The sequence below is a fragment of the Piliocolobus tephrosceles genome, chromosome 15 (assembly GCF_002776525.5).
Source record: "Piliocolobus tephrosceles isolate RC106 chromosome 15, ASM277652v3, whole genome shotgun sequence".
In the NCBI taxonomy this organism is placed as follows: Eukaryota; Metazoa; Chordata; class Mammalia; order Primates; family Cercopithecidae; genus Piliocolobus; species Piliocolobus tephrosceles.
In genome coordinates, this window is record NC_045448.1 from 32426511 (window position 1) to 32440065 (window position 13555).

The window sequence follows — 13555 nt, forward strand, 5'->3', positions numbered from 1 at the left end:
AAACCCTGTCTCTACTAAAAATACAATAAATTATCTGGGCATGGTGGCACACACCTGTAATCCCAGCTACTCAGGAGGGTGAGGCAGGAGAATCGCTTGAACTGGGGAGGCGGAGGTTGCAGTGAGCCGAGATTGTACCATTGCACTCCAGCTTGGGCGACAAGAGTGAAACTCCATCTCAAAAAAAAAAAAAAAAGAGTGATGCTGTGGATGAGAGGGGGATCTACTGTATGAACAGTTTTCAATTTGAGTTTCTGTTTGGAATTGTCTTTTTAATATATATATATTTTAGGTCCCTATGCCAATCCTCAAAAAGTTGTTTAACCTATACTTGAAAAATTGTACAATATTATCAAATGTTATCTTCTTTGTAAATATTTTCTATGGAAAGTTGATTAAAATTTCCAACTTGGGCTGTTCAAAACCCATGTTTTCTTGACATGGCCAGGGATTCAGGGATTGTACCTCTTCTTTGCACCAGCATTTGGGATTCCTCAAACACTCAAGAAGTTGATGGGGTCTCTGAAGGCCTGGGGCAAGTCCTCCAAATGGGTAGGAGGAAAGAGGATTGATGGAGGCTGGGGAGCCTAGGCACCTTCTGAATGGTAAGGGGGAAAGGAAAAATTTGAAAGGGCGAATGGGAGTCATATTTTGACTGCGAGTTTAGATAGAGTTCCTTTGGAGGGAGGTTGAAGTTAAAAACACAAAAAAATGGACCATACCCTAGTAACTAGCATTTCCACTTCTATTTACCTATCCTAGGGAGTTAATTGCTCTTGCATGCACAGAGGCATAAAGTGGATGGTCACTGCAGTTAAAAATCGAATCCTTTTAAATGCCCATCAGGAAGGGAATAGCCCAGTAGAATGTGGTATATTCATATAAATAGACTGTGGTCCAACAGTTAAGGGGAATGAACAGTAAGATCTCTGTTAATCACCCTCAGTAACTTTCAGATACGTTATTGTATCAAGAAATCTTTTGTATTAATAGAATGATTGGTGATTGAATACATGATAATATATATGTCATGTACAGTGACACCAGTTGTTTAACAATTTAAAACCCTGTATTTTATTTAAAAATTTTTTTCACACATACTTCCACATCTATATATACATTTATGTATGTAAACTTATAAAAAATATTTTAGAAATGTATCACTTAAATTTGTAATGGTGGTTTCCTGGAGGTGGGATTGGAAATTACTGGGATTAGATTTTAAAATTGATGTGGGTCTTTAGCTTTATTTTATATAGCCGTGTGTAACTTGTATAAATAAAATTTTATTGAAAAAGTTAAAACTCAGGAAAAAGAGAGAGATGGAAAGTGGTAAAGTACGCTAGATTTAGCTGGGAGGGAACCTGGCCCAAATGTCATTTGCTTGGAGATGCACTGTAAAAGGATTAGGAAAGACATCTGCATATTAAAAATTGCCCAGGATTTATATATGGATTTATATGTGTAAGTTGTAGGTGCATGGTAAAAAGAAATACATACATTGTATGGAGTAGCATGTTTTATGTGTAAAGTTCTTTCTTTGACATGGAAATAAAACAATGAGTTAAAAACAGTGGTTCTTTAAGAAACATTTATTTTTTAAATTTTATTTTATTATTTATTTATTTATTTATTTTTTTGGAGATGCAGTCTTACTTTGTCGCCCAGACTGGAGTGCGGTGGCGTGATCTCGGTTCACTGCAACCCCTGCCTCCCAGGTTCAAGAGAGTCTCGTGTCTCAGTTTCCCAAGTAGCTGGGACTACAGGTGTGCGCCACCACGCCCAGCTAATATATGTATTTTTAGTAGCGATGGGGTTTCCCCATGTTGGCCAGGCTGGTCTGGAACTACTGACCTCAAGTGATGCACCCACCTTGGCCTCCCAAAGTGGTGGGATTACAGGCGTGAGCCACCACGCCCAGCCTATTTTATTTTTTAGATACGAAGTCTTGATATATTCTCCAGGCTGAAGTGCAATGGCTATACACAGGTGTGATCACGGCTTACTGCAGCCTCATATTCTTGGGCTTAAGCAGTCCTCCTGCCTCAGCCTCCTGACTGACTGGGACTGTATGCTTTACCATCATGCCTGGCTCATGGGTTCTTGTTTTGGTAGCAGGATCCTGACATTTCTAATGCCTTATAATTATAGCTAATAGAAATAAAAATAAGGAATAACCAGAAAGAAATATAAAGGAAGCATAAAGTTGAGCAGATAGGTGCTAAGTTGATCCTGCTTACAATATTTGAGTCATTATACCAGTCTTGATCTGAGATCCTAGTATTTTATTTAATATTTTAATTTAAATTTTTAAATTTTTTATTTTTTAGAGACAGGGTCTTGCTCTGTCGCTCAGGCTGGAGTGCAGTGGCACGATCGTAGCTCACTGCAGCCTTGAACTCCCAGGCTCAAGGGATCCTCCTACCTGCGTCTCCCGAGTGGCTGGGACTACAGGCACATGCTATCACATCCACCTAATTATTTTTATTTTTATTTTTTGTAGCAATGAGGTCTCACTATGTTGCCTAGGCTGGTCTCAATCTCCTGGCCTCAAGGATCCAACCACCTTGGCCCCCCGAAGTGCTGGGATTATAGTTTGAGCCGCTGTGCGCAGCCTGTGTTTTATATTTCTTAAACTTGTTACGTTTTTAATTTAACATTTCTTTTTGTTCAGTAAGCATTTATTTGAAAGAAGTAGTGTATATAATTTATTAACTTTACATTCCTAAGGCTCTTAGGAAATAAATTTTATTTAAAAGTTATTTGTCTGATTTGATTGTATAGTGAATACGTAAGGTATATTTGTGTTCTTAATTTATATTATTTTATTCATACGAGAGATCTTTCTGCTTTCAGATCTTTACTAAAAAACTTTTTAGTAAAATAATGTAGTAAAATATTTAGTAAAATAACTTTTTGTGTTATGAGTGGCATTTATTGAGTTTCAACTGTATATTATTGATAGTTGTGGCCCCTGATAGATACGGAGAATTTTAAATTGAAACATAGTAGTTAATCATTCAAAGCTGTAGGAAACCAGTGCGAGGAAATAACAGAAGTTTAAACAATTTTGTAGTATGTAATATAGCATTACTTACACTGTAGTATTAGTTTCTCAGTTTTGTCTGAGATTGACTTTATAATCAGTTAAAGTGAGTAACAACTGCTATTGTTAAATGTTTGGAATATTGAATGTGTGAATATTATAAACGGTTGAACATGTTAGAGTGATCTTCATAATACTGAATGATTTGGTTATATTAAGTCTTTAATGATGAGTAGTTTAAGTTCAGATAAAAAAAAAAGATGATGATCCTGGAGTTCTGTTTTAATGTACAAACTGAATTGCTTTATTTTTAGTAAACTTTTCCTTTCTTAATCTGTGTAAAGGTCTGAACACGAAAGACATTCCCCAAACTGCCCATTTGTGAAAGGTGAGCACACACAGAATGTGCCATTGTCAGTCACTCTTGCAACAAGTCCTGCACAGTTTCCTTGTACGGATGGAACCGACAGAATATCTTGCTTTGGGTCGGGGAGCTGCCCTCATTTTCTGGCTGCTGCAACTAAACGAGGGAAGATCTGCATATGGGATGTTTCCAAACTTATGAAGGTATGTTTGAATTTTGAAGTAACAAATTAGTAACTGAAAAAAAAATCAGTTGTAAACTTAGGCTTTTCATTTGTTTAGGTGCACTTAAAGTTTGAAATTAATGCCTATGATCCAGCAATTGTACAACAGCTTATTCTGTCAGGAGACCCAAGCTCAGGAGTTGATTCAAGGAGACCAACTTTGGCGTGGCTGGAGGACTCCTCTAGTTGCTCAGATATACCAAAATTGGAAGGAGATAGGTATGTGAGTTTGTTTTAATAGTATTTAATAGATGTTAACATGTTTTCCTAAATTTTATATTCTCATAGTTCTAATAATTAAAGAGGAGGGAAAGAAAAGTTATGCAGTTAAGAGATGAGAGAGTAAATGTTTGGTTAGAAATCTGAAATCTGTGATTCTTGAAGAAAAATCTTCAGAAACAGCATAGTTTATAAAATATACTCAACATTCTATCACAATCTATGTCAATTGGAAATAATTGCCACATTGAACAATAGATGATGAAAAGTCACTTTGAAAAGTCTAAATAATGAAATGAAATTATACTGTAGTTTCACCTTCTACTAAATCTTTTTCATAAAGCAGTTGAATTAGATAATTTCAGTTTCCCTTTTTTCATTAGCCCCTCAAATTATGGCAGTGCTAATGAATAATAATAATGGAATAACCTGAGGTGAAGTAAGAGGATCTAATTGTTTAAAACAGTGTACCAATAGTCAGCAGTGAGTTGAGGTACCATAATTATTGCTAGAGAAATATTTTGGTAAAATTGCTGTTCTGGATTCTCCTTCACTCAACTTCTCTGAGAGATTCCTGATTTTTGTGCTGTATCTGATGTAGGTGGGGTGGGAGAGTCTAAGTATCACCCTCCTTCACTTACTTGTTTCCTAAGAACCACTACGGTTTTGACTGAACTGGGCTAGTAAGATTCTGTAGGTGGGGGGAAAAGGATTCTGTAGGCAGCCATGTGAAATGGAGCTATTTAACTGTGATCACATGTCTTGATAGACTGAGAATATCTGCCATTTCACTTCCAGGGGCTCCTTATGTTACTGATATGTGATGGGTGTTACTCTGTAGTCAGTGATTTATCATTTTACTTCACAACCCGTTTGGTGGGATGTACTTTCATTAAAGAGTAATGTAAAATTTTATTAATGGAAGTTATTTCATTAATGGAATTTAGTGGAAAATTTACAATATATGTATTCTATCTAGTTCCTCTTGGTAATAACATTGAATAAAGCCTTGTGGTTGTTCTATTAATATAAATCTCTGTGAAAGCTTAATGGGAAAGCAGCTTAACTGTTGTCTGAGTTTCTGACCATATTTTGCCAATAGGACTAGATATTAAGCATGCTTGATTTCTCTGATTTCTTAGAAGTTAGGAGAAGTAATAGAAGATAATGAAATTTATATGTCCTTCTAGGCACTTACTTTAATTTGGACTTTGTCTTGAGGTTTTGTAATTTGGGGATTAAAAATTGAATCAAAATATACTTCTAGGATTACATATACCCACACACATATAGTCACAGCCTCCCAGGTAAAATGTACATTTTAGATAAACATGTATTCTGTATTACTAGTGGAAATACTCCTCAACATTATATGGGGTAACGTGCTTGAGTTGAGGTAATCTCTACTTGCTTTTAAGAAATGTGTAATCTAGGGTCGAAGGTCGGTTTTCTCTGAAGAAAGTCTTAAACAAATCATACAAAAACATTAAGTTAATGTGGTAGGAGGAAGCTGAAGAGGTGAAACTTCATCCCTAACCTTACGCCCCCTATCTGCACTTCCCCTCCCCAAGAAGTAGGAGCAGTCCTGTTGGAATTGATAGTGAATATAATGAGCCATACTACCTCTGACTTTATGTGGCACAAGATCCAATATATTTGGTTATAAAATATACTATGTGGGTTTCATTGGCTTGAAGAATAATACATTAATTGGAAAAAATCTAAGCTTATCCAAGAAGTTTAAAGTAATTAGCAGTATAGCTTGCTTAGAATCATTTTTGTAAAATTTATTTTTCTTTGTTATTTACATTGAAAGAAAGAGGAATTGTTTTTGACCATTTTTTCTTAGAAGACAATATTTGTTTTCTGAATTAAGGAAGAAGATTTGGTAATACATTTAATTTTAATGAATTAAGATTTTTTTCTAGATGATTCACTTGTCATTTGTATATCAGGTCAGATTGGTAAAAATTTCTTGAATGTAAATGAAATTGTTTATGGGATTGCTATAAACTAAGGTACCCTTACTAGTATGTCTAGTTTTCAGAAACATATAATCTTAACTGAACATTTTTACTTTAACTGTAATATTTATTTTGCATGTGTATTGCTTTGTAAAAAGTTTTGCAAAATGTAGAAGGCTTTAGTAAATACAGTGCCTATTACGTAAATAGTGCATGCTTATTGCAGGAAAATGGGAAAATGCAGGAATGGAAATTGATGAAATACAGAGTAGTCATAATCACACTATGGAATTAAAGTAACATTTATATGTATTCTAGTTTCTTTTTAAAATGCATGTTTTGTTGTTGTTGTTGTTTTGTTTTTTGTTTTTTTTTTTGAGACAGAGCCTCACCCTGTCGCCCAGGTTAGAGTGCAGTGGTACAATCTCGGCTCACCGCGACCTCTGCCTCCTGGGTTCAAATGATTCTTCTGCCTTAGCCTCATGAGTAGCTGGGACTACAGGTGCCTGCCTCTACTCCTGGCTAATTTTTTTGTATTTTTAGTAAAGACAGGGTTTCTCCATGTTGGCCAGGCTGTTCTCAAACTCCGGACCTCAGGTGATCCACCCACCTTGGCCTCTCAAAGTGCTGGGATTACAGGCGTGAGCCACTGTGCCCAGCCTCATGTGATTTTTAAAAAAGTTTTATTGAAGTGTAATTTTTCAAACCATAAAATTCATGTGAGTGTACAATTTAGTTATTTTGTTCATATAATTTTTTTTTTTTTTTTTGAGACGGAGTCTCGCTCTGTCGCCCAGGCTGGAGTGCAGTGGCCGGATCTCAGCTCACTGCAAGCTCTGCCTCCCGGGTTCACGCCATTCTCCTGCCTCAGCCTCCCAAGTAGCTGGGACTACAGGGCCAGCCACCTTGCCCGGCTAGCTTTTCGTATTTTTTAGTAGAGACGGGGTTTCACCGTGTTAGCCAGGATGATCTCGAACTCCTGACCTCGTGATCCGCCCGTCTCGGCCTCCCAAAGTGCTGGGATTACAGGCTTGAGCCACCGCGCCCGGCCATATAATTTTTTTTCTTTTTTTTTTTTTGAGGGAGTCTCACTCTGTCACCCATGCTGGAGTGCAGTGGTGCGATCCTGGTTCACTGCAGTCTCTGCCTCCCACGTTCCGTTCTCATACCTCAGTCTCCTGAGTAGCTGGGACTGGCCCGCGCCACCATGCCCGGGTAAATTTTGTATTTTTAGTGGAGACGGATTTCACCATGTTGGCCAGGCTGGTCTCAAACTCCTGGCCTCACATGATCTGCCTGCTTCATCCTCCCAAAGTGCTGGGATTATAGATGTGAGCCGCTGCGCCTGGCCTTAGCCATATAATTTGTGATGTAATAGTTTGAGAATATTTTTTTTTTTTTTTTTTTTTTTTTTTGAGACAGAGTCTCGCTCTGTCGCCCAGGCTGGAGTGCAGTGGCCGGATCTCAGCTCACTGCAAGCTCCGCCTCCTGGGTTCACGCCATTCTCCTGCCTCAGCCTCCCGAGTAGCTGGGACTACAGGCGTCCGCCAACACGCCCGGCTAATTTTTTGTATTTTAGTAGAGACGGGGTTTCACCGTGTTAGCCAGGATGGTCTCGATCTCCTGACCTTGTGATCCGCCCGTCTCGGCCTCCCAAAGTGCTGGGATTACAGGCTTGAGCCACCGCGCCCGGCCTATTTTTTTGTCACAAAATATTTTAAAAGAATGTGATTTTACAATTTTTTTTTTTCTTGAAACAAGATCTTGCTCTATCACCTGGGCTTTACCTCCTAGGCTCAAGTCATCCTTCTCCCTCAGCCTTATAAGTAGCTGGGACTAAAGACATGTGCCACCATGCCCAGCTAATTTTTTTATTTTTTTTGTGGAGATGGGGTCTCACTATGTTGCCCAGGCTGGTCTTGAATTCCTGGGCTCAAGCAGTCCTCCCTCCTTGCCCTCCCAAAGTGCTGGGATTACAGGTGTGAGTCACTGTACCTGTTCCCTGATTGTATTTTTGAAAACTTTCAGAATAAAACATTCTTTGCTAATTTAAGGCTTTTATCTGGCAGCCCTCTTTGAAATATTAAGACACCTGAATTCCTTTAAAACATACTACTACTTAATTTTAATTGTTCATCTTAGTACAACAGGTTAATACTTGGTTATTTATTTTTCTTAATTTAACAGCCATTCTATACTTAAAACCTATTGTATTTTCTTGGTTTGGACTTCTTCATTTTTGATAATTCCCAATTATTAATATTTATTCTTTGGATTCGTTTTTACACTTAACTCATTTTTGATAATTCCCAATTATTAATATTTATTCTTTGGATTTGTTTTTATACTTCCTATTTCTCTGAAACCAGCCAATGAGACTAATGAATTAGCAGCTGATTTTAAACTTTTTTACATTTTTTGCTTTTGTAAATTATAGCACTAAATTGGTTTATAGGCGACTATATCACCTGAAAAAACTAAAACAGAGAAACTTTTTCAAAAATATGTAAGTGAATTTCCTCTTAGCTGCCCCAAAATATTTCAAACATTGCCTTTGAGTGTAGTAATATCCTTAAGCATTTTCATTGCAGAATGCCAATTTATGTTATGTCTAAAATGACATTATAGGCCAGGCGCGGTGACTTGTGCTTGTAATCCCAGCACTTTGAGAGGCTGAGGTGAGTGGATCACAAGGTCAGGAGATTGAGACAAGACTTTGTCTTGTCCTGATGACCCCCTGTCTTCTGTATGTAAAGGAGTTCTTAGCCTCTCCAAAACAAAATATAAAACAAAAATAAAATTTTATGTACATGTGAGTACACAAACATACATACGTGCTTATACAACTATTATGTTTGGTTTTAGGCTGTCCTGAATTCAGTAATAGAATAGTTCTTAACGTTTTACTACTGCAAGCTGGTGCTTGATTTTATTAGCTGCTGCTGTCGTTTATATTTTTGTTTGCCCAAGCTGTCCTTTTAGTCACACAGTAGTCTTCAAATTCCTGCATATGTTATTATAGATTCTTAGAGGTTTGCACACCCTATTTCAGTTAGACATTTAATGATTTAAGAAGATTTTTTTCAGTGTTGTTAATCAGTTATCAAACTACTCTTTATATCTCATTTAAGCCAATTTTAATTGTTTTTTATGTTTGAGATATGTAGTAGTGATGTTAACACTGTACTTTCAGGCCAGGCATAGTGGCTCATGCCTGTAATCCCAGCACTTTGAGAGGTAGAGGTGGGAAGATTGCATGAGCCCAAAGGTTCAAGACCAGCCTGGGCAATATGGTGAGACCCCATCTCTGCAAAAATTCAAAAAAAAGTAGCTGGGCAGAGTGGCGTGTGCCTATGGTCCCATTTACTTGGGAGGCTGAGGCGGAAGGATTGCTTGAGGCCAGGAGGAGGTCAGGGCTGCAGTGAGCTGTTTTCCTGCCACTGTACTCCAGCCTGGGTGACAGAGTGAGACCTTGTCTCAAAAAAACCCAAAAAACAACTGTTCTTTTTTCTTTGCTTGCTCATATGATGTATACTTTTTTGGAAATTCAAATTGTTTACTTTGTCTTTTGATTTAAGTGATGATTTACTGGAGGATTCAGACAGTGAAGAGCATTCCAGATCAGATTCTGTGACAGGTATGTAAAAAGTATTAGATAATGTATTTAAAAAATTCTTTACACAGTTGTATATACAGCTAACTACCACTTAATTCTGAATCTCTTACCTAATGCTAACTCTAAATTTTTGCTAGTATACACAGAAGACTGAAATATTATGTGTCAGAGATCTCAAATTAGTAGTATGTACATAGTGTTCTGTATTTAAAGTTTAAATGGTACCTATTTGATACAAAGGAATTAAAGTGGATAGTTACATTAAATTTTTGTCACATGTCAGGTAATTATATCTTTTTATTTGTATAATGTATTCTGTTAACTAAAAGTAGTGTTTAAAGCTCTTTATTCATATAGGTGAATACAGAACTACATTTTATTGTATGAAATTATAGACATTAAAATATCAAGTAAAATGCCTTACTAGCTTATAAAATATTAGGGCAAAATAATATACTTCGTATTTTAATGTTATTTTGTAGGAAAAGCTAATATGCTTCAAAATAGTTTTACTATGTCAGAATTTAAATCCTAACTCTTCTACTTAATATAGTCTGATTGCACTTCTGATATATGGCATAGCGATATTAAAGTCTGTTAGAGTTTTAAGAATTAGGCCGGGCTTGGTGGCTCATGTCGGTAATCCCAGCACTTTGGGAGACCACTGCGGGTGGATCACCTGAGGTCAGGAGTTTGAGACCAGCCTGGCCAACATGGTGAAACCCTGTCTCTACTAAAAATAAAAAACAGTTAGCTGGGCGTGGTGGCGTGTACGTACCTATTCCAGCTACTCAGGAGGCTGAGGCAGGAGAATCGCTTGAACCTGGGAGGCAGAGATTGCAGTGAGCTGAGATTGCCATTGCACTCCACCCTGGCAATAAGAGAAACTCCCTCTCAAAAAAAAAAAAAAGAATTAGATAAGGTAAGTGCATATAAAGCGCAGTGCCTGGAAGGAGCCAGTATTTTTAAAAAGTGACTGTTATTAACTTGTGGCTATTGTTTAATGTCAGATGCTGTGTATCTTTTTAGAAGAGGAATGGTTTTGTGTAGTACAGTTCACAAAAATTATAGTTAACATTTGGTAGTAAATAGTCTTTAAATTCTAATTTGTCATCAAATTTTTTTGAAAGGCACTAAATAGAACACTGGACAATTTTGGGTTAATCCTTAGCAGTCTTTTGAAGCAGTTCTTAGCAATGAACAAAAAAATCACCAAATAAGGCAGGAAAATGCCCTTAAAAATGTATAAATGTGTAATTCGTTCTAGAAAAGTTAAAATTTTTTTTTTCTTTAAAAAGAGTAGACTGAGGAAGCAATGCTCTTTTCCCATTTTATTGTCCTTCTGCAAAAACTACTACTCTTCCTTTCTTTCTTTCCTTTTTTTTTTTTTTTGACAGAGCCTTGCTCTGTCACCCAGGCTGGAGTGCAGTGGTACAATCTCAGCTCACTGCAACCTCTACCTCCCGAGTTCAAGGGATTCTTCTGCCTCAGTCCTCCGAGTAGCTGGGATTATAGGTGCCTGCCATCACACCTGGCTAAGTTTTGTATTTTTAGTAGAGACAGGGTTTCACCATGTTGGCCAGGCTGGTCTTGAACTCCTGACCTCAGGTGATCCGCCCGTCTCGGCCTCCCAAAGTGCTGGGATTATAGGCGTGAGCCACTGTGCCCAGCCAGACTGGCTCTTTTGTTTTTTTGAGATGGAGTTTCGCTCTGTGGCCAGACTAGTCTCGAACTGCTGACCTCAGGTGATCCGCCTGCCTCAGCCTCCCAAAGTGCTGGGATTATAGGCGTGAGCCACCACGCCTAGCCAGGCTGGCTCTTTTGTTTTTCTGGGATGGAGTTTCGCTCTGTGGCCAGACTGGTTTCGAACTGCTGACCTCAGGTGATCCACTTGCCTCAGCCTCCCAAAGTGCTGGGATTACAGGTGTGAGCCACTGCACCCAGCCAAGTTTTTGAACTCTTTCAAAAAATAACTCCTTGGTCTTGTTAAGTTACTTAAAGTGTGGGCTTCTGTTTTTCCTTTGTAAAGTGTTTGCTGTTTTAAGTTTTTTTGATTCTCACTGGAACCTTTCCTTTGTGTGCTATAGTTTTGTTATTTTCCCTGGGTCTAAGGATCTCAGTACATGTTTTTGCAATTGTAGTACTCATATTTGGTCAATTTTCTTATAATTTTTCTACCTTTGTTCTTTTCATCTATGCCTGTTTGATTTTTCACACTTTTTAAAGATACCATGTTTACTTTAGCTCCTAGTGTCTTGAAAATTATCATGTGTTTTTGTCGACTACATATAACACTTCATTTAGGGGTTTAAACATTGTCTTTATGTAGTATTAAAAAGTAGCTATGCTAAGAGAAAATATATTTCCAGTTCAAAATTTTTAATTGCCTCATTCAAGGATTTGTAAGTAGCTTATTCATTCACAGTAAAAGTATGTATCTTCTAAACTAATTTCGTTACATTGAAAGACTATTGGTGACTTTATGGAGGCTTATAGGATAGTCCTATATATATATTTGATATTAATGATGTCTTCTCTTCCCGAAGTATTTAAAAAGTGATAAAGTACCATTTCAAGCTTATCAGAACATGTCCAATTTAATGGAAATCACACTTCTAAGTGGTTTTAGTCAAATTGGATGATACTTTCTGAAGAATTACGAAATATATTTCTTTTTTGTTTTTTTCTGTTTGTTTTTCTGTTGTTTTGAGATGGAGTCTCATTCTGTTGCCCAGGCTGGAGTGCAGTGGCACGATCTTGGCTCACTGCAACCTCCACCTCCTGGGTTCAAGAGATCTCAGCCTCCCGAGTAGCTGGGATTACAGGCATCTGCCACTACACCTAATTTTTGTATGTTTTGTAGAGATAGGACTTCACCATGTTGGCCAGGCTGGTCTTGAACTCCTGACCTCAAGTGATCCACCTGCCTCAGCCTCCCAAAGTGTTGGGATTATAGATGTGAGCCACTGTGCCAGGCCTGTTGAAATATATTTCTTAATTTCAAAAATGTGAATGCAGATGAAGAGACATTTGTTTTTTAGTTGAAGGTTATGAGGTTTGAAGATATCTAAGAAGATTGCATAGAGAAAAGTTTGGTATTTGAACCACAGATCCGAATTAAGTATACATGGCTTCTTGTGAAGACTGAGAAGAATGTTTGGTAGGAAGTTAAAGAAGGGTTCAAATTGAAATTTGAGTTTTAGAAGAGTGCCTAGATAAAACCTAATGGCTTACCTCAGGAAGTTTGGTTGACACTATCCAAATAAGCAGAATAGAGCCAGGCATGAGCCATCACGCCCAGCCTCTAATTTTTTGTATTTTTAGTAGAGACGGGGTTTTGCCATATTGCCCAGGCTGGTCTCGAACTCCTGAGCTCAGGTAATCTGCCCACCTCAACCTACCAAAGTGCTAGGATTACAAGTGTGAGCCACTGTGCCTGCCCTAAGTTGAAAATAATTTGGAGTCCCTTGAATACTTTTACGGTTTTTCTAAGGAAGTTCATCTTAGATTTGAGTATGTTTGAAAAAAAAAAAAAAGAAAGAAAAGAAAAAAAAAAAAAAGCCTGGTATCTATGGGGGATTGGTTCCAGGACCCTCTCTAGATATCAAAATCCAGGTATGCTCAAGTCGCTTATATAAAATGGTATAGTTTTGCTTATAAACTATGCACATCTACATTTTCCTATTACTTTAAATGATCTCTAGATTACTTATAATATCTAATACAGTGTAAATATTGAGTAAAAAATCTTTATTTTCTATTGTTTAATGACAAAAAAGTTTGTACATGTTTAGTAGAGATGCAACCATCCAGTTTTTTTTTTGTTTTTTTTTTTTTGAGACGGAGTCTCGCTCTGTCGCCCAGGCTGGAGTGCAGTGGCCGGATCTCAGCTCACTGCAAGCTCCGCCTCCCGGGTTCATGCCATTCTCCTGCCTTAGCCTCCCGAGTAGCTGGGACTACAGGCGCCCGCCAACACGCCCAGCTAATTTTTTGTATTTTAGTAGAGACGGGGTTTCACCGTGTTAGCCAGGATGGTCTCGATCTCCTGACCTTGTGATCCGCCTGTCTGGGCCTCCCAAAGTGCTGGGATTACAGGCTTGAGCCACCGCGCCCGGCAACCATT

At 37.8% G+C, this 13555-nt stretch overlaps 1 protein-coding gene across 10 annotated transcripts in view; it reads left to right on the plus strand.

Annotated features, from left to right (window-relative positions):
- The window catches only part of BIRC6 (baculoviral IAP repeat containing 6), a 254915-nt gene that overhangs the window by 40611 nt on the left and 200749 nt on the right, over positions 1–13555 (plus strand). For all 10 annotated transcript variants that reach the window (XR_002732443.2, XM_023216393.1, XM_023216386.2 and 7 more), the window contains exons 7-9: positions 3391–3613; positions 3692–3852; positions 9395–9453. Coding sequence is in view for 9 of the 10 variants with exons in the window: in XM_023216393.1 (XP_023072161.1) it covers positions 3391–3613; positions 3692–3852; positions 9395–9453 (443 nt within the window). In the remaining variant the exon portion in view is untranslated. The remainder of the gene's footprint in view (positions 1–3390; positions 3614–3691; positions 3853–9394; positions 9454–13555) is intronic.